Here is a 21,576-nt window from a genome sequence, read left to right as displayed (position 1 = left end):
AATTATCCTTTTGCATTTACCAGACAAAACACTCTGCATTCCTTTTCTGAATTTTAAATAAGTTACACTATCTTTCGGCCAATGTCCTCTTGCCAGTAAAAACAAAAAAAAGAAAACCAAAAAAAACAAAAAAAAAATGGTTTGTGACCTTAAAAACATCACGGGCAAGTGAAGATTCACACAAAATATTCCACTAGTAAGTTTGAGAATAGATAGATGTTTCCTCCTTTTTCAGCTTAATCCCCAAACACTCTTGCTGTCAAAAGGCTATTGTTTAAGGCATGAGCTTCCTCCAAGACCACATCCTGTGAATCAGGTCAAAGTGAAACACAGAGCTGCTTTAAATGAACTACTCTTTGCGTGCCCTGTATGCAAGTGCAAGAAAAACTGTGTAACAAAAAATTAGTGTACTCAAGAAAAAGGGACAGTGGACCTAGACCAAAATGAACACATAGTTAAAAAAAATTAGCAGTTCTCATTTGCAATTGATGCCCTTACTATTCACTAAATACAAGAGTTTCAGCTACAAAGAAGCTGGGCAGTGTGTTCGAAGGCAGAAATTAGGACCAAAAAACATAATGTCTCCTTAAAAGAGGCCTGCTTTTATTCTGTAACTATTAATGATTACCACATCATATTTAATAAGTTAAAAGCCTATCAATAGCATTGCACACAGGACTTTTGATAACCTATACTGTTCCACAAAAATCAATCTGTGTTGATTGGACACATCAAAACCAAAGAATGTGGCTCCTGGAGTAAAATTCCACCTCCAGCTCAGAGCTGGACCCACACTGGTGTTAGCCACCATTCAAAAGTGTCCTTATGAAGCAAGCAGGAAAAATAACTCATTATCTGGATGTTTTATTCTTAAATGATCCTTTAGAAAAGGCAAAGGATGGGCTTGTGGTTATGATGTGGAAACTGGGACTCAAGATATATATGACTTGAAATTTCTAGTCCTGCCACAAAGTCCCAGCCTGACTGTGGGAAAATCATCCATTTCCCCTTTAATCTCTCCTTTCTCTCTACACAGCAGGGCTAATATTTTTCCTTTCTCCTACAGTCCGTGTAACACAGCCATACCTTCTGTCAGGCTGTAACTAAGTTCTGTGTGTGTGCACACTACCTGTCACGATAAGGCATCAACCTAGTAAAATTTTCTAGGATCAAGGTCTGGTTGAAACTCAGAAAAAAATCAACAGAAAGGACATTCTCATATGTTTTTACTTGAGGGAAGAAATGGTTTTCAGCTGAACCAAACCTCATAATCTTAGTGGTACTCCTCACTGCTGGGTGCATTGGGACGCTCCCATATTCTAGGGAGCAGTCTGTACTGCCCCTACAAAATGCAGCCAGCTGAAATACTCACTGCAGTGCTCCTGAAAGGATTTTTCAAGGATCTGAGAGCCCTGAACTAAATACGGTTCATAGGACTTCTGTGTTCCTTGTTACAGAGCAAAGAACTGAGTCCCTGAGAGTCATTCCACTGCCAGACCTCACAGGATCTTGAGTCATGAGGGCACTCCAATACTGATATCCTATATGCCAGGGAAATGAGTGTTTCCTAGCAAGGAACTAGCTGGCTGGTTTCCAATGACACCCTACCTGTGCTTTCAGGAAACTTAACTGGAACTGCAATACTTCAGTGAAATGCCTCTGGAAACACCCGTACCGTACAATGGCATTTTTTCTAAGGTAGCAAAGCTGTCTCCAAAGGGAGTCCTTGTACCTCTATGGCACTGTGGGCCACAAGGCTCAGTTTCTCAGAGCAGCATGGTTTCATTAACACAGACTTGCACTCAGCTGAACCAAGGAACAAGAAAAGAAAAAGAGAAGACCATCAGGATGGCTATCGAGTCCTTTGCATGGGGCAGGATCAGTGCTAGTAATGCTATGAATGGCAGGTGTACATGCATGTGTTTTTTAAAATCTCCAGTGATGGAGGTACTATACCTTCTGCATGCAAAACATTCCTCTGTTTAACTATTGTTACTGCTGGGAAGTTTTACTACAGCCTAACTGAAACCTCCCGAGGTATAATGTAAGACCATTATTTCTATCAAGAGATGTAGACCACTTATCTCCACTTATGATCATGGAGAACAGATTAGCCCAAGGGGCTGCAAGGGTATTATACCAAGCAAATGTTGCTGGGTTGCTTCAGGTTCTGGAGCTCTGCTGATGCATCAACACTCAGACACACTCCCATTTTCAAGGAAAGGAATTTTTTAATGAAAAGTTGTTTGGTCAGGAAAACCCTGAGCAGCTTCCCTAGGCATAGATGCAATGCAAAAAGAGTAAAGAGTAATTGTTCTCTACTGATGCCTAAAACCAGGTCACAACACAGATTAATATGAAATATTTTGAGTTCTACATTCTTATTTTGTGAGAGAAATAAAACGATGCCGTAGAAAGGTAGGCAGAAGTCTTAAGCTCAGGTTGGTAATTGATCCCAATTACAAATTACAAACAAAAAGCATCTTTCAACCTACACTCAATACAATTTGCTCATAAATACAAAAGTTTTGAGTTGCATGTTGTGTTACTATACATTGATCTCAACTATGTAAAAATGTGCTTGGTAGAGATGATTAGAAAATAAACATGTAACAGTAAAGTTGACTCCAAGTTCATACAGCATGAGGCTCTTAAATCAGTTGTGGCATAGACATTGGTGCTGGATACATAAAGCAGATTGAAGACACTGTTATCTGTTTGATAAAGAAATAATTCAGAGCACAAGGCAAGAAGCTGAAATTGCTGACAATCTGAACTTCTGCCAACTGTCCTGGCTTCACTGGGGCTGTGTGAATTTGAAACATGCATAGTCCCAGGTGTCAGCAGTGCAGACTGAAATTTCTGGCAGCTAGTTCAGTGCTATTGAAATGATGCTGGCTTCCTATCACTAGCGGTCACTATGGGGAGAAAACAGGCATCTCTGGCTGCTTCTGCTGCCCTTTTTGTTGCCTTGGCCGTAGTGCTCGGCACAATGAGCAGCCTCCTTTCTTGCCAACCCACAAGGCAGACATCTACAATGCACTAGCACTGAGAAAAGGAAGGGTATGACAAAATGGGAAAAAACCCACATTTATTTATGTTCCCTAGATTCGGTATGTCAAGCAACTTGGTGGAGCTTGGCCCTGAGAGACCGAACAAAAAGATATCCAAAAAAATTGAAAGGTCAAAGAGATGTGGGATTGCAACAGAAGCTCTGCTTGGGAGAGATCACACAGAACCAAAGTGAATGATGTGTAAGGGTTAGCTAAGGAAAGATTAAGATATGGAAGTCGTTCATGGCACACATCTGGTTTTCCAATGTGCACAGTACTCCCATTGGCGTGATTAGAAGCCCCACCCAAGTACTGAAAGCAAAAATATTTGTCTTGAGATCTATCTGGACAGAGGAGCCTAGCTGTCCTCCAAGTCTGGTGTCTGGTGATGGACAGAAGTTACTACAACACCAACAAACTGCTATAATTGATGAAGAAAAAATGGGAAGTTTCCATGCTCATTTAAATGTCCTACTGCAAAAGGGCTGACTGAATGACACTGGAAGACCTCAGACCATGACTGAGATGCAATAGTATGATACTAAAAGAAATGGACCTCAAAAGTCACTTTAACAGCAGCAGTATGTGTTTTTTCCTCACCACATCAAAGTATTAAACTTTGTTTTGTGACACTGACATTCATTTTCAATTACTCTAATGATGTTCACCTGGTACAACTGTTTCAGACCCCATTCTTTGTTGGCTATGCTCCCCAGGTAAAGCACATCTATTATTGCCTGTTCTGCTGATTTAGAGACTTCTTCATATTCTAGAGACACATCATATTCTTTGTCATCTTTTCTAGAAGACCTTGCAGCAAACCCATTTCCCAAGTTCCCCTGAGACTTTTCTGTATCCAAGTTAAACTGTTTAATTATGAATTTGGTGGGGCTGGACCCCTCTAAGGGAGAACACAAATTACCATCTATTCATCCTCTGAATTCTAGTATCCCCATCCTACAAGAATCTTCATATAAACTCCCAACACAAGTATCTAGAAAAGTTTTAGGTTTACATATGTGTACAGGATCACTCGTGGAGCCTGACTAGCGCTTTCCAATAATGAACAGTGATATGAAAAATGTTGCAGCCATGACATGAAGGCTTGATTAGTGGATACAAAGAAAAATAAGTCATATGCAGAAGCCCGTAAAGATGTCTGCCAACAGGAAGGAAGAAGCAGATAAAGCAGACAGCAGCAGACAGATAGCATGGACAGAGAGAAACTGAAAACAAGAAAGAAAAAAAAATAAGAAATAAGATAATATGACAGTAAAGGAATGAATTAACTCAGGAAAGAAGGCTAAAATCTTATCGTCCAAGTCATATAACCAAAACAGTACAATTAATATATCAGATTCAGCTCAGAGAAAATTCAGTTTGCAAGCATAAATGATGGTGCAGAGCTCTTGAAAGAAGGAAGTTTGATGATGGGAGGAAAACCCTGGGAGCATAAAGCAGAGCACTGCAAGGAGCAGCCCCAGGATGCCAGGCCAGAAGACCAGCATGTCTAGCAGGGGTGCTGACTCCTAGCAGCTCCTCAGCTTTGTGACAGAGATTAGTGGCAGTGCCTTTGCAACTGCACCATCAAATGTGTGAGGGCAGCTGAAATCAATCATGGTGACCTGGAGTAAAATGCTATTGCCATTTTGCTACAGGTCACTATAGTACAGAGTTATCATTGAGTGACCAAAATAAGTTGGTTTTGCAAAGAAGTTCTTTCTTAGGTCCTTAGTTTTAAGCCATTGCTTCATTTACCTTTCTACAGTATCACTTTCACTTCATATTTTTTTTTTATTTTGTTACTGTTTAATAGCCCATTGTATAACTAGAACAGTATCACAAGCCAGCCTAACATGATCTAATAATTTTGTTTTCATTAATTTAGCAAGCAGTATAAAAGTGGCAGCACAGAAATATATGTAATACTGTACCCACAGTCAGAAAAATATTACAAAAGGTATTGGTGTTTTCAGACACAGATTTGCACAAAAACACTCTGTGGTCCAACTGAACAGCAAAACCCCATCTGCTTCAAAGACAGCCAGCATTTCACCTCATGAATCCAGCAGCTGGATTCCTTTCCTGTATATACATATAGGAATAAACTTTTGTCTATATGATACTCAGGGAAAAAGAATGTGCTCTGAATGCTTGTGTCCAAATATTTTGCATGACTATTCACATCATAAGTGTTCATGCAGTCAGTTTAAACATTAGTGGGTTTAGCAAGAAAGCAGATGGACCTGTATGTGACTTAGGTACCGAAACACAAATTACAAAAATTTTGAACAAAAGTGTAGTTGAATAAACTACACACAGAATAATTTAAATCATTAGCAACTTACTATTTGCTTAGGCCTAACTATGTTCTATCCAATGAGGAAAAAATTGAAAATAATCACCTCAAAATTTTTCTACTACAGTTTCTATTACAATAGTAATACCTTTTTTATTAAATTTCAAACTGCATCATGTCCACAAAAAAAGAGGAAATAACCAAGACTACATGGGCAAGTGCAGCAAAATCAGGTGAGATGGAAGAGGCACTCAGGGAAAAAAGAGCTGATGTTTGCAGCTGTATTCCTAACCAGGCTTGGCAAGGCAGTTGTGTGAGAAAGCCAACACACGAGTCAAAAGTCTCAAACAATCACGTGTGGGGAGACTGAAGGCCATACAGGAAACAGCTGGGTGGCAATGACCTACTGTATTGACATGTGTAACCCAAACTTATCTTGGAATCCTTAGCACTTATAGATAGCAACAGGATATGTATGTCACAGTGACTACATGTGTCAATCAAAGTGCCTTCCAGACAGGATGAGAGGGCTGGTGACCCACAGCACAGCGTATGTAAAATACTAAATACAGCAATGCTAAAGGCTGCAATCCAGCAGCCAAGGGAAAAAGTTAACCAGATGATTGATTTCTATGTTCCATTGTCTTATGCAGATAGATAGCCATCATTTTTCCCTCAAAACCCAGTGCTGCCTTATATCCAATGATAAAACACAAGCATACAATGGCATGTTACATTGGCAGATTTTACTCTCAGTTGGAAACTCAGACTAGGTATTAATTACATTTTGATTGAAAGACCTTTCATCTGATCACTGCTATAATGAAACATTCCCAATGTACAGCACTGTATACCACAGAGTCACATAGGAATACCATGTTTGATTAATATGTTTGCTAACCAAAGAAATCAACCAAAATTCTATTGGAAACAGCAGTCACAAATGGTCGAGTTTTGGGACAACACAATCTGTAATGCAGAGCTTGCATCTGCTCAGCAAACCTGAAGAGACATTAACTCTAGCAACTCCCTCAAATTTGTGCTTAGAACTACTGCTTAAATGACCTGGACATACTGCTGAGGCTACAAGGCACTGAGAAACAGGGTGACATGGATCTCCATCACTGATGAAGAAAAAGAACATTCAATATTTTCAGGCTGATACTTGGAAGTTGACTAGTAAGAAAGAGCTAAAGATAATTTCTTCATCATAACCACCCATCTTATAGCCCAAACTACTTTGGCAAAATGAATTCATGAAACTTGCTTAAAAGGTAAACAAAAGTGTATCTTTCAGAAAAGCGTGCTTGGAAGAAAATTGGGCAAAGGGCTAGCTTTACTGGGAATGCTGGATTTGTAAGGCAGGAAAACAGAAAAGTTGCAGAAATTACTAACTTCTTGAATGCTCAGCACTTCTGCAAATCCAGGCGGCCAGGGGAGGTTTTCAGACCATCATGTGCACAAACTGGCCTTACTCTTTAAGGGTCATCTTTAAAAGTGCACAGCTGCCTCTATAATGGCTGATAGGATGCTTTTTGGAGGTTGGTTTGTTTTGTGGTTTTTTTTTTTCTTTAAAAAACAGTCTCTAAGCTTACAAGTAATTTCAAGCCCATGAAACATGAAATTGGAAACTGGGATCACCATTTGTATCCATTTAGCTTGTTACTTTCCTCACTAGCACTGCAGCAGGGCTCAGGACCAGATGCCTTGCAAGGATATGACTCCCATTAGGTCTCATGCTAATCACTAGTAGTTCCCAAGTGAACTACTAATACTTCCCCACTGAAGGCAAGATGCTTCATATCTTTCTGCACGCTTACTTAATGAAGAAATGTGTTTCAGTAGACAATGTGACTGTATTATTTTTTTCTGAAAATAGTACTTGCAAATCTAATTTACTTTTCACGCAATATCCACTAAAGAACAACATTAAAGAGGAAACGTAAAGAATATTTTATATTAAAAATAAGCAAGCAAGGAGGAATTGCATTGTGTTGCAAAGTTATATTATTATCTTCATGTCACACTCATGTCATAGAAAAAGGCTGTTTATCATTTCTGGTAATCAAAAGATAAACAGTCTGCTCCTTCTTTATATTTCTGTATAGCATGTCTGAGACCACCAATGCATCATCTTTGTAAGGCAGGGAGAGGTGATACAGAAAACGTGACATAAAAAACTCCAAGGGAAAAAAGTAAGTGACATGACCAAAATCTCATGGGGAAATATGTGGCAGGGATTAAAGAGGAAACCAAATGTTCAAAATCCCAACCCTATGCTTTAACCACAAAACCAACTTTCTTCACTAATACTGAATTAACCCAGTAACTAAAAACAAAGGAAAACCAAGTACATATATTATGTGTATCTTGCCACTTTAACAACTCTGATGACACTCAAGTGTCCTCAAACTAGATAGGAAACAACTACAAATATATGTTTAACCCCAGTGTGGTAATCAGTTCCACAAACCAAAAGCAGTAGAAAAGCAAGGGAAAGCAACCTCACATAACACTGCTTGCTGAAGCTGTTAAACCACACATGCAGCCATAACATAGTGATTGAAAGATCTACAGGAATATATACTACTGACAAGAAGGGACTTAATACTTATGTTCAAAGCATGGAAAATGTTTTCGACTACAGCAGAAAGACTAGTAGAAAATCCAGCAGAAGGTTTTAAATTGTTAATTAAGACTCAAAAAGAACTCCTGTAGAAAAAAAAAAACCTAAGGAGTCTAAAAAACACTGTAGCATCCTACTTCAGACAAATCTTTTTTAAAGAAATCACAGTGAACCAGAGTTAGATAGGGACTAGGAAGAAGCTATTTTGTAGAAGAGAAACACACAGGTACTTTTTCACTGGGAAGCTGTTCTGGTTCAGCAGATCTGCAGCAAGAGTAGCCAGATCATTTGAAAAGTGAAAAGAAAATCAACTACTTGTTTTTATTTTAAAGGAGCCTCACTGTGAGAATAGGTGTGGGTGTGAGAGCTCTTTTTCAACTTCATAATATAACATGAAGCAGACAAGATATTTTTTTTTTTTTTTAAAGTACTGTCATGTCATTGCTCTGCTTACTGGGTGCCAGAATGATTTTTCTCTACTTATGATTCTTCTGAACCTTATGAAAATGCATCTGTGAAGCATTTAATACTAACATTTAAAAACAGAATATTTATTCAGACAGCAACACTGAGCAAAACAAATTTCCAGGGCTGCTATGCAGGTTCCCTGATGACAGAAAAAGTCTATTTATCCAGTTACCCTGGAGTTCTGCATGCAGTAGGTTTGTATCAATTTTTTGTCTGAGCAAACCAACATTTTCTGAGAATTGAGATCCACAGGTAAAGTTTACAACTAACCTTGCTGTCTTCGATCTCCTGGGTTTTTCCTTGAAGCACTCTCCTCTCTCCAAAATCGCAGGTTGACTTTAATGTAAGCTGACATGAAAGCATCGAGCTCTCTGCCCCAGTAAGCTCCAAAGACTTTGCTGAGTACTGCTGCGAGCTGGCGGGACCGAGGTTGGGTATCGGGAGGGCAGTGTGAACAGGCTTTGACCCTACGGCTGGCTGTCTTAGCTTGGAGGCAACCCCAAGTACAGGCATGGCTTCTATAAAAGTATCTTCTTTCTGCCAAAGAAAATGCTCCTGACCTCAGTCTGGTAGACTCCAGCTTCAGCAATTCCAGAACAAATACTTTAAACAAAAGTAGCAGTCATCTTCTCAAAAATGTCTTAAAACAATAATATTACGAGTTTCATAAGGAAGCAAAACTTTTCCTTCATCTCTTCCCTTCTCCCTCGCAGCCACTCACACGCGCTGCTCAGTGGCTCTGTAAAGAGTAAACACTCCTTTGGGGCGTGAACTTTTCTTGAAGGTAACTACCACAGAGCTGCCTGTCTGAGATTAAAGTACTCATAAATTTACTTTTTCTTCTTCCTACAGCATTCCAAGTCTGTGCATTAAGTGAATGAAGGACGGGAGAAAAGGAGGGAGAGAAGAGATGAAACCTCCCCGTACTCCAACTGTCAAAACAGCTCTGAGACCACAACACTGTAAGCAGAGACCTCTTCCTGACTACATAAATAACCAGCCCACATCTTAAAAAAAAAAAACACAAACCTCTTTTTTTTTTTCTGATTAAAAAAAAAAAAAAAAAGACCTGAGTAGTGGCCAAAGCAAACAGCTGTTGGAAGAGTTTTTATCCCGGAAATAATCTCAGCAATGAAGCTGTTTGTCTGATTCCTGGCTATTTTTCACTGCTGACAACCATGAGCTACGGTGTTTCATTCCCCGTTCCTCCCGTGAAATCAGGTTAAAAAATCATGCAAGAGCGTGGCTAGGAACAGACGCTGAATCACAGTGTGGGTAATGTCTGTGCTATGAAAAATCCATACAAAAACACAGAGCAGGATATAGGAAAATCAGGAGCATTGTTAGAAGATTTAGTCAATACAGCTTTTCAGAGTTTGTGGTGGTGTTTTTTTTTTCTTTCTTTCTTGGTGGTGGTGCTAACGTCATCTATTTAATGTTAACACTTCCCTTTCTAAAAACATTTAAAGCTCCATGAAGTCCATGTCCAACGCATCATTTCTGCTTGTTGTTCATAGAAATATTCATGCTGGCAACCTCAAGTGCTTGTACATGGAAATACAGGACAGATAGGCAAGCAGAGCAGGCTACAGAATGAGTCACAATGGACAGACCGATTTGCTGAGCAGCATAAACGCTTACTTAAAAGGAGAACTGTAAATTCCTTTGAGAGTCTATAGCAGGGGAACTCATTTTAAACTGTGATATAAGGAAACAAATGTGCAGAAATGCCACACCATTAAACTCTTATGAGATTTTATCACCTAACATTACAAACAAAAATATTCCACATTTGGTTTTATCGTTATCTCTTCCAAAATAATACATAGAGAGATAGGATTACCTAGATCCTATTCTGCCACTAATATCCTACATGGTATTAACTATCCCTTCCTTGAATAGTATGTGCTATTAACGCTACAGATGTAAGCCCAAGAGAAAATAAGAGCCTCATGGACTTTTATTTCTCAAGTTAAGGATGGCAAGAGTTAGAAAAAACACAAAAAAAGAAAACAGAGTAAATGAGAAGCAGAATAAAAGGATACTCTTACATCACCCTTTGAAATTATTTTGTGGAATAAAACTGTAATACACAGTATTATCCTTAACATAGATCACACTGACACAGTAGTTAAAAATTCAACTCTCTCTATTGACTTATAAACTATTCCATTCTTATTTGTAGGGTAAATCTGACCTGGTTTAGGAATCTCCTGAATTTTGAAGTGTGTGTATGGAGGATTAGCAAACCCGTTTCAGCATCCTTTGCTTATCTTACCTTTGCTTTTGCCATCATTAACAGTAGCTGCAATGGACTCTATGTAAGATTGCACAGAAGTATCTGCGTTGCATTTCAGACAAGTTTGGCCCACAGCACCCACCACTCTGTTCCAACAAGTGGGATATTCTTGTTCAGTGTGACATTAAAGGTCTTAGGCAGAGCAAAGGGGAAGAAAGCTCCTTGTGCGGTCCGCATTTGTTCTCCAGCACCATAAAGCACTGTGGCTGTGTAAAGAATTTAGGTTTCTTAGACACAACTGTTAATAGTTAAAGCTTTAGAAAGTGCACATATGCAAAGGCTGAAGCGGACCACAGGAAAAGAGGGATTTATCTCTTGCAGTGTTTGAGAAGATGAAAAATCCTCATGAGGACTGTTAACCAATGATCAAGACAAAGAATAAACTAGAGTCATGAAACAGATACTTTCTTAAAAAGAACTTTGCCAAAAAGATGTAATTGAATCTTATTACTACTCAGGGTTATAATTTTACGAAGTAATGCACTATGGTAATCTTGCTGTTCTTCTTTTGAATATGAATGATGAGGTCATGATACCCACAGTCTCTTTTGCAACCCATTTTCCCAGCACAGAAACCTTAAAAGTAATAAGTAAGCAAGCTTACTGGGAGAGAGTCATCTGTAATACATAACCAACAGGGTTTGGAAATGTGTGTTGTGATGTGAAGCTGGTGTTACTCTTTCAAAATTATTATTACCCTTTCAAAATAGTTGTTAATTATATTATGACTTTCAAGCTAGTATAAGGTCAGGGTCATCAACTTCAGAATTTAGACAGAGTTTTTACAATGATAAAACCCAGAAGTGCTTCCGGTCTACCGAAGATACAAAGAAGAATCTACAAGAGTATTTGCAGCAATTGAGAAAGATGATGGTGGAAAGCAATAATAATGCTCCATAGGTAAGAATGTGGTCACAAGCCTGGTTGCAAGTCTTGTCTTCCTGTTTTTGTTTTCCCTAACTCTAAGTAAAAGATAAATAAACACATTACTGCTACCCATAGAAATCACTTAGCTACATTTTTCACTTGAAAAGTTTTTGTGTACCTCATGATAAATATGGGTTTTATGAAGGATATCAGGGGAAAAGAATATTTAAGACCTAGGCTTCAGTAGTGTTTTCCATGCAAACAGGAAAGCACAGGATAAAGCATCTGTGGACAACATGCACAAAGAGGCACCAGACACAGGTGCTAGTGGTGGAGCTGACAGGCAGGGGATGGCACTGCTGGCAGAAGGTGTCTGGGCCCACAAGGATTCTGTGAAGGGAAGGACAGAGCGTAACTGTGAGGAAAGGACAAAGCTGGAAACTGCAAAGAAGGGAGCCTTGTAGGCAGCGTGCTGGTAATGTGAGTTTGGTGGGATTGTCCTCAGTAGCTCTGGGGTGGGGAGCTAAGTGACCATGAAGCAGGGCTGCCAGGGAGAATCCAAAGAAGGAATGAGGATGATTTACAGAAGCATGAATAGCAATCAAACAGAAAGAAGGCATATCTGTGAGAAACCAGGGGTGGGGAAGTTGCAAGCAGTGGCTATAACCTGAGGTTAAATTAAATCAAAGCAACATCAGACAGCCTGGCTTAAGGGACAAAAGTATTGTTGGCAGGATAGAGAAAGTAGTGAATAAAAAAATATGGCTGACAAACAAGGAACACGTATCTTCACTTGGTTACGCGAAGCTGATAGACACATATCTAGAAAGGGACTGAAAAGGAACAGGTCGGGCTAAACATGGTACAGAGAGAGGACCAGTAAGTTTCTAATTTACCTGCTTGGACATTTATCAGCTTAGACATCCTCAAGCCAGGCACGTAGGGGACATCATCTGGATTCAGGATGCAGGAGGATTAACACAGATCACGACTGAAGCCCTGACACAAGGGAAATGATGAAGTTGTGCAGGAAAGGAGAGAGTTATGAGGAAGCTAGAAGACAACCGAGCTGTGGAAAAAAACAGAGGGCAACATTTCCAGTGGGGTGTTAGATAAGGAGATAAAACTGGAAAAAGGAGAGATCAAAAAATAGGGAAACAGAGCAACGGTCAAAACACAATCCTTAGTAGTCTTGTCAACAGTAGTGGCAATTCCAGTGAAATGTTGAAGGCAGGACCGTTTCTTTAGCTAATTACAATTAAAAATGATGACAATCTGACTATAAAGTATGACTTCAAAAGCATCAAGCAATCAATGTTTTTACAGAAATTATGAGTTAGATGAATAATCTTTAACTCATAGGTGGTATGTATGCATTGTATAGTAAACCCCACATCCCAGAAAAAGCTGTAATATTTATTTCATATAACACGAGCAAGCACATCTAAAATCCAAGCTATTTCACAAAAGATGGTATATGTCAGTAGTAATATTAAGGTGAATTTTTGTTCTGAAGACTTAACAGGAATAACTAACTATTCACAGCACAACACCCTAGCATAAATTTCCTTTCCTTCATCGCATCTGATACCAGATCAAGCTCCTTGAAGGCTGCTCCCCTTCTGCACCCCCAGCCTGGAGACAAACTGCTTGTATGAACCGAGCAGACAGCTGGCAGTGTCTCCCAGACCACAGGAAATATCAAGAGAGGGGACACCTGCCTCAAAAGTGGAGCCAAGAGATTTGTTTGCTCCTTCTGGTCTATGATCTTCGACAAGGAAGCTGTTGCATGTGTCCAGGGTCAAACAGGAAATGTCAGGGGTCCAGAGACTGCAGCGGTCTGTTCTGAGCTGCTTCCCTACTTCACCCCACTGGTGTAACAGCTGTGCCTATAGCTTATGTGAGCGGGGCCAACTTCTGAATGAGCTTCAATGTGCTGATACAATCACACAATTTGAGGGTTGAGCAGATTTTTTTTTCCCCAGAAAGAACTCTTGAAAAAGCAACCACCATTACTAAAATACTGAATGTACCTGAAATGGATTTTATGTTTTATTTAATAAACCCAGGTAAGGCACGTTTAAACTTTTATAATACAAGTAAGAAGCTCTTCTCACGTCTGTTTGGTGTAACAGAATAAATTCAATCTATCAGATAATGATGAGACAAACTGTTCAGCTCTGACTCATGTTCACAGCATAGTTCTACTGACATTATCTTTGTTATTACAAAAGTCAGGTGAATCCATTAGTCTCAAGGTAAGACATGTAGCAAGTATTTCATCCTATCTGCAACTATGTAATGCTACTAAGTAAGCTGCTATTGTTTTTCTTAACAGTTTGGAATTTGCAAACATATATAATCCAAAGCCCAGTTACAGTCTCAGAAAAAGGTGCATCCGGCTTCCTAAAGGAAATCCTTCTGTTTTGGCTGAATGTTTGGGGAAGTTTTTCAAAGAGGACAACTTTTAAATAAGGATATCGTTTTATCCTCTGAACAATTTGGCCCTTCGAAGCTCAGCCAGGAGTTTATGGGTTTGAATGCATTAACTCTTAGAAATGACCAGATCTTTTATAATTTTTATTCATGCTGCACATTTGCAGCATTTTCCATCTGATGGTTTCAAACCTTTATGCACAGTTTAGTACCATACCTCTTTGTGAAGCGTGCAAGATGTATTAAAATATATGGTTCAAGCAGAACCATGAGGCTAAACGATCTTCCAAAGTCTATATAAGGCCTCAGTATTCTCTTTCTCAAGTAGGGATTTTTTGGGTTGAAACATCTGTGTGGGTTAAAAATTATCATTATTTCTGTTTGTTACACACTGTATTTAATCATGAAGTATTTGGCTTAAAGGAATCAAGCTTAAATACTATAGGATTGGGAAATGTAAACACAAATTTTTTAGGGGTAAGAAAGGACTAATAGCAACTGAACACACTATGTAAGTATTTACATACTGACCTACTGACTAGACCATCCAGCCAGCTGGTAAAGCTTAATGAAAGCATCAGCTTTCCTCTTTGGGAGGTGGAAGAGGAAAAGAAAAAAAAACGACAGCCCCAAACCTGGATAATCCATTTGTTCCTTTCTAAGTAAATGAAACAAACAACAAATGCTGAAGACTCTTAAAGCTCCTGTTAACTTCATCTAACAAAGAAAAAACCACAGTTATTTCAATCTTCATAAACTGGTCTGAAAGATTATACTCATCCTAAGAATCGAATTGCCAGCTTTTCTTTCCTTTCTTCCTTGTTTCCTTAGTTTCTCATTTACAAACCCTCTCCAGGGTGCAGTGTGCCATAGCAGGCACACTGGCTTCTCCAGCATTCTTCTGGGCACTGGCATGTACCTTGTCCCTCTTGCATTTCTGCTCTCTTCCCCAGCTGGCTTTCTGTCTCTCAAAGGATGTCTGGCTTTGGATCACCTTTGGTGGGCTATGGTGAATTACTGATTTCAACTCCTGATTGCCCTATATCTCTCTGTCTTAGAATACATTACAGGTATATGACTTCAGTGCTGCATTGCCAAAGGAGCATTTCCCTCACTTCTCAGGGCATTTAAGAGTGTTCCAGCTCTCTCTGGTTACTGGAGAAATGTCTAAGGTAGACACCACAAACAGACATTTCTACAATGTATGATTAAGTTCTTAAGTGATAAAATTACTTTCAGTGGAAGTGTTAAGGAACAGAATTCCTGGCCTGATTTTATTAATGTTATTAATGGAAGCAGCTTTGCTCCATTTGAAATTTTGACCAAGGTTTAAATTATCTTTTATTCCCCGCAAAAAATGGTCCTCATAAATTCTCTCCAGCCACTACTGCTCTCAACACAGATCCCTCTAGAACGAAGTTCTCCCAATACACGTACACCCTAATACAATGTTTTATGATGCTAAGGAGACTTTTATAAGTCCTAATTAGACAAGAAGGAGCTTGGGTGGTTTTTTTTTTTTGGGGGGGGGGGGGTTGGGGGGTGGTGGTGGGTGGGTTAATCAAAGCTGTTCTGACTCTTGATACTAAGTGTGAACTGTACAGAACATTAATCCAAAATTTCTTCAGAGTAAACTTACCATGAACTTTTCTAACTGTAAAAACTAACCAATTAAGATAAAAAAACTGAGACTAAACAAGAATCTACTAATTACCTGCCATCAGGTAGCTGGCAGAGTGGCAAACCTATGCTTTTATTTGCTGGTAAGGGAAAAATTCTTCTTATGAGCACTGTGGATCTGATAGAGGGTTTCAAAATCCTAGCTATGCTGCCATTCACTTGAGGATTGTAGAGAAAAGCCGCTCCATAAGGTTCCCATTGGTCTATTAAAAAAAAAAATCAACTTAAAAAAAAAAAAACAAAACACTTGGAAACATCTGCTGCAGTCATGAGCAGACTTTTGGCCAAGTGCGGCAATAACAGTGAGAGACTTTGAAGTCAATCAGCTTTGCTATCACCAGCAGATACCCCTGCAGTCAATGGAAATTACTGCACAAAGAGTTTGGGAGATATGAAGAAAACTTGCTCTGCCAAAAGTGTATATAGACAGCAGTGAAGAAAAACACTATTTTTTTAATAATCATGAAAATGGCTAGGAGTAAAAGGTTAGCAATAGGTGTTAAAAAAAAAAAAAAAAGAAGATTACATTAATACTTAAAGAATACTTCATGAAAACAAACATGGGTAGATTTTCAGCAACTAGCTTTGATATTTGACCTTAAACAAGTGTGAGCTGCACTGCAGCTGGAAGAACACTTCTGACTCACAATCTACTGTCTGCTTCCTTCTTGCTTTGAGGCTGTAGTCATTTAATGCTAGCTTGCATCACCCACAATTTATAATACCTACTGTGCTAGCTATACCACCTCTACCCATCTGCTTCTCTGTACCTTGATCTAAATCACAACTATTGTGTAATATTGTCTATTATTCCTCACTGCTTATCAGTATAGGTGAATGATCCAAGCCATGTTTTTGGTTTCCTGATGGTCTTTGCAGATGCCATTGTAAATAATTTTGTTATCAAGCCAGCCTTCCTACAATACTCACATTATTTAATTTTCTTTAACCATATAAATATCTCATATTTATCCTACATTTGCTGTGGTTTGCACTAATTCAGGAGATACTAACAGACATTTAAAAGGCAAGATTTCCTAAGGCAAACATAACATCTCCGCGTAAAATAGGGACTAACATTGTAGTTCTTGGGGAAAACTTACAAGACCACCATTGTATCACTTTTACTTCCACAATTCCCATTGGAAAAGTGGGCATTTACTTTACTCTGATGCTGGGTGGGTGTACCAGGTGGAACATTAGGCCCCATGGCAGCGTTAGGTTTATAGCTGGATTCAATGATCTTAAGGGTCTTTTCCAACCTAAATGATTCAATGATTCTGTATGACCCATTTCCATACACTTTCCTTGCACATCTTCTACTGCCAATGGCCAGAAGCAGGATACTGAGTGATGGATCCCTGCTCTGACCAGTATTGCCGTTTTGGATCTCAAAGTTCTTAGGTGAAGACAGATATTGTAAAGTACCTTGAAGTCACACTAGGATTTTTTTGCTTTGATAAGCAGACATGCTCTTTCTGCCCATGTCTTTGTGCTATATGCCTGTTCTGATTGAGGAGTTATGATGACACTATATAGCATCCACATTTTTAGCAGTGTTTCCTCACCAGGGCTTATCACCACACTCACTGTGGTTTCCTGCCCTTGTCTAGTGCTTGGCCAGCTTGGATCTCTGGCAGATATGGTCACCCATCTTTACCTGCAAAATATTAAGCAGGCAGGCCTGGTGTGTCAATAAATTAAAAACCTTGACCACGTATGATTTAGCTGTAAGTGGGTGCTCTGCTCTTTCAGAAAAAAATCAGCCTAATGCACGTACTACAAATCTCCACCATCTGCCTCTATCTCCTGTTGGCCATATGCGAACATTGCCTACAGTTAGCCTTGAAAGCTTGTGCCTTGCTCCATTCTGCTGTGATCACAGCATGCTCCAGGCCAGCTGCTGAAATGGTTTCTGTACGTCACTAAACAAAACCTTACAGTTTTTTGATCAATAGGTGTCAAGGATGAACTTCTGTTTGTCTTTACCAAACACCTTCCATCTATACTACGCCGTATCTATACCTTGTGCCATCTTAAGAGAAATCTAATAGTACATTAAACCAGCAGCTTTTCAGGTCAACAAAATATATTTTCTCACTGCCACTCTGCCTGTAGATGCATGATTTTATCTTTTGTGTCTATATTTATGTATATATGAGTACACATTTAACATGTCTGACAGTCATTAATGCCCTTTGAGCAATTCACCTGGGTTGTTTTATCTTTCACCAAAAACCCCAACCCACTCAATAGCACACATATGTCAAAAATAACTTCAAATCCTGCAGATGTTAGATGCTTCCTTCCTGCTTCTCAGCATACTGGGAAGAGATATTACCTTACAGATGTGGCATGTTAAAAAAAAAAAAAAAAAAAAAGAGAGAGGCTATGGTTATTTATTATATCGGACTTACCTTCAAGTGCAAGAAAAGTGCTAGATGGGAGACAAATGATAAAACTCCTCTCCCAGCTTTTATCCATCAGTGGGGCTTTTAGAACTGACATATGTAACAGGCATATGGCACCCATAAAGGCAACAGCAGCATTCACAAATTAAAAAATAAAATAGAAAGCCAAAATAATTTTGTTCCACCTACCATAACCCTAGGATAAGCTATGAAGAAAACATAGTTTTATCAAAACCAGAAGGGAGACTAAACTGGTTACTTAGCTGGAGCATCTAGCTAAATAGATGCTGTTAGCTAAAAATCAGCAAATGCTAAATTAACAGTCACTAATGAAAATGTCAGCAGTGGCACACACACCTTCAATGGTGACAGAGACCATTATCTACAGAAAATGTCTTGATTACAAATTCATGTAGCGCCACAGCCAACAGTTCAGTAATTTTCTTGATAGACCCAGGAAGATTTCAGCTGGTAGAAAACTGCATAATTCCAGCTGCTTCTGTCAGCCAATTCTGAGACTTAATATAGCTTCTCTTTCTACATTCAGAAAAGGTATTAGCTTATATATATTATTTCTTTTTATTCCTTTATTGTTTACTTTACTCTCTCTGAAAGTCTTATTTTTCATTCCATTCCCTTCCCTGCACCCAGTGAGAGAATCTTCTCCAGAATAAGAACAAGATGTGCAGGCAGTATTTTTATTTTCTTTTCAGAAACTATTATAGCATAGCACAGCATCACAATTTCTGCAGTACAAACTACCTGAGCAACAATGGGATCTGCAGCTAGCAGAGTATTCAAAAATCCACTCTGACAACCTGTCAAAAGAGTCTTTTTTTTTTTTTTTTCCCCGTGAAACTACTTTAATTTAGAAATTTTCCCAATATTCCACAATATGGGATTTTGGTTTTAACTGTCTTTTCCCTCTCACTGTTCTCCTGTGGCTCCTGAGCCCTCTCACTGCCTTTTGCAAATCTCTACACCTTACTCCCTCAAACTATAATTAGCAACTTTTGCTTATATTGCCCTGCTTCCTTTTGGCCTTCTATGGAGCTTCTTGACTCTACCAGACCCGAGCGCTTTCATTCTGCATAACATGATAAAGCTGAAGCAGTCCAATACCAAATACTATGAGATACTACTGCAAGATGGCAAGAAATAGGATTCTATGTTTGCTTCAGTATATTGGGGAGAGTGAAAAAGGGTGAGACAAAACATGTGCAGTCTGCTATCTGACCTGGAAAAGGTTTCTTTCTGAGATTAGAGTTTGAGTTCCAGGCTAGTTACATTCTGGCCAAATTGATTTTCCCACCCTCACAGAATTGAACTCTGTTCCTCGTTATATGGGTGTAAATCTGCAGCAAAAACTTTGAACTTCCAATGAGTAATTCTAGATTTATGCCAGAGTAATTGAGAGCAGAATGTAGCCTCTTGGTTGCTCATAAATATTACACTGTTTAAAATTTCTATCCTCCAACACACTTGTGAACTTTCCAGTTCTTTACCCTAACCCTCTTTTTTCCTTCAGGCTATTCTACAAGTTGACACAATAAATATTTGGAATTTTTGACACAAATCATATTTGGAAATACTTTACTTCCAAATCAAGGGAAAATGTAACTACCGAGAATGTATTTATCAAGCAAACCCTTTTTTCCAGAGAAAAACTTCAATAATACCAAAGAAGCATTTTGGAGTGCTGACACAGGTAGCATGCATGACTGTCCAGCTTTTTCAAGTCTGCTGAAGAGTTATTATTTTATTAATTTCTAGACCACTGTAAATTCAATTAACAGGCAGCTGAAAAAAAAAAATCTCTAAATCTTACTTCTAAAATTGTTACACAACTAGTTTCTATTCATTCAACTCATTACAAATAAAACTCATTTCAATAAAGCATACTTTCTACACTTTGGGTAAACTTTATCCCTGGTATAAGTTTAATTAATTCCAGTGAGTTTTTCTTCCAGCAGGAAAGAATTTATTGTTTATATTATATGCCAACAATTTGTTTAGATTTAACAAAATATGGATACTCCTTATGTTATAACTTCTGTTTTAAAATTTATCACAGTAGTTTTTTGTTGAAACAATTTTGCTGATACAGCCACCCTTTGTTTGCTGTCCACAGAAGCCAACAGGGTCACAGAACTATGCTTGTGCATGCTAGTGGCTTCAGCTCACCCTGTTTGTCCACATAACACCAAAGTACCTGGAGAAATTTTGACACTGTCCAACTGGGACTAGAGAATTGCTTTTCTTTGATCTGGGGATTCATGAATCCCACACCGTCTCTTCTTTGATGAAAGACAGTTGGTTTCAATTAAAAAAAATTATGAATACTCAACAGGACACTTTCCCAACAGGAAACACAGTTAAAGTGAGTCAAACCTTAGCACAATACCTTTTGGATGATACCCTCTGCTCAAGTGTGAATATTCTCAGTCATTTCAGACATCAGCTTAGGCCACCTCAAGTTCTTACTAGTTATATCTGGACTTACACAGTACAAGATGAATGCAAAATCTTACAGATGAACTATTCCTTAAGAAGGCATAAAGATAGGCTGTTGAAAGGCTAGAATTTGAAAGGCCTCTGAGTAATCAGTTCTCACTGATTTCAATGAAAGGGAGGGGAAAATATCCATCCATAATTGCAATGGTTAGGGAACTCAAGAACCAAGCCCAATTTCCACAAAAATCTTTCCACATACAGAAATCTTTCCATAGACTTCAATGCCTACATGTGCTTAATAGTTCTCACTCAAGGACTCTGAGACTGGAATCGTATTATTCATTTATGTAAATCAGTTCAGAGAAAATTTAGAAATTAGTGGGGATGGTAGAAACTTTAGGACCATAATGAGATTTGATTAAATTGGCAGGCCAAACTATTCGGCATCCCTCCTATGCACTCTTTGAAACAAATTTGGCTTAAGCAGAAGCTCTTCCGAACTAATTAAAAAAATTATCAAGGCTGGTTTAAAATATTTATTTAAATTCGTTTTTGCTACTGGCTGCCAAGTTGAAGTCAAAACTCATCTGTGAATGGAAAAAGATCATTTGAATGGCAGTGGATTATGTAAAGGTTGAGACTTGTTGCCCAGAATGAAATCTGTGAACATTACATTGAAAGTGCTAGTTTGACAAGTTGGAAAAGGATTTGGAACTTGAAAGCCTCAGATGCTTTTAAAGTTAATTTGAATACATATAAACATGTTGATTTTCTCCTTTTCTGAATGTTGCTGAGAGAAGCCATTGGGTTTTTGCCATGACACCAGCTATATCAGCAAAACAACTATCCCCAAATGTCTTCTAACTCCCATGCCAAGTTTTGACCTTTAAAGGCAGAGCTCCTAGAGTCTTTTTGAAATCTATTAGAAACATTTCTTATAGCTATTGATTTTGTACAGGTGAGACTGTGCTATAATAGCAATG

The 21,576-nt window shown here is 38.6% G+C and overlaps 1 protein-coding gene across 7 annotated transcripts in view; it reads right to left on the bottom strand.

Annotated features, from left to right (window-relative positions):
• NAV3 (neuron navigator 3) overlaps positions 1–21,576 on the bottom strand; it is a 414,479-nt gene that overhangs the window by 263,990 nt on the left and 128,913 nt on the right. For 4 of the 7 annotated variants that reach the window (XM_027808516.2, XM_027808518.2, XM_055711534.1 and 1 more), the window contains exon 1: positions 8,717–9,382. The exons of 1 other annotated variant lie outside the window; for it this stretch is intronic. In XM_027808516.2, coding sequence (XP_027664317.1) covers positions 8,717–8,959 — 243 coding nt within the window. In that variant the 5' untranslated portion in view covers positions 8,960–9,382. Of the gene's footprint in view, positions 1–8,716; positions 9,383–21,576 lie in introns of those variants that run through there. 2 more of the 7 variants (XM_027808519.2, XM_055711536.1) reach the window with 1 other exon arrangement.

Source organism: Falco cherrug, chromosome 5 (assembly GCF_023634085.1).
Source record: "Falco cherrug isolate bFalChe1 chromosome 5, bFalChe1.pri, whole genome shotgun sequence".
NCBI classification, from domain to species: domain Eukaryota; kingdom Metazoa; phylum Chordata; class Aves; order Falconiformes; family Falconidae; genus Falco; species Falco cherrug.
Note: the sequence above shows the minus strand (reverse complement) of the source record. Positions and strands in the feature narration are given on the sequence as shown.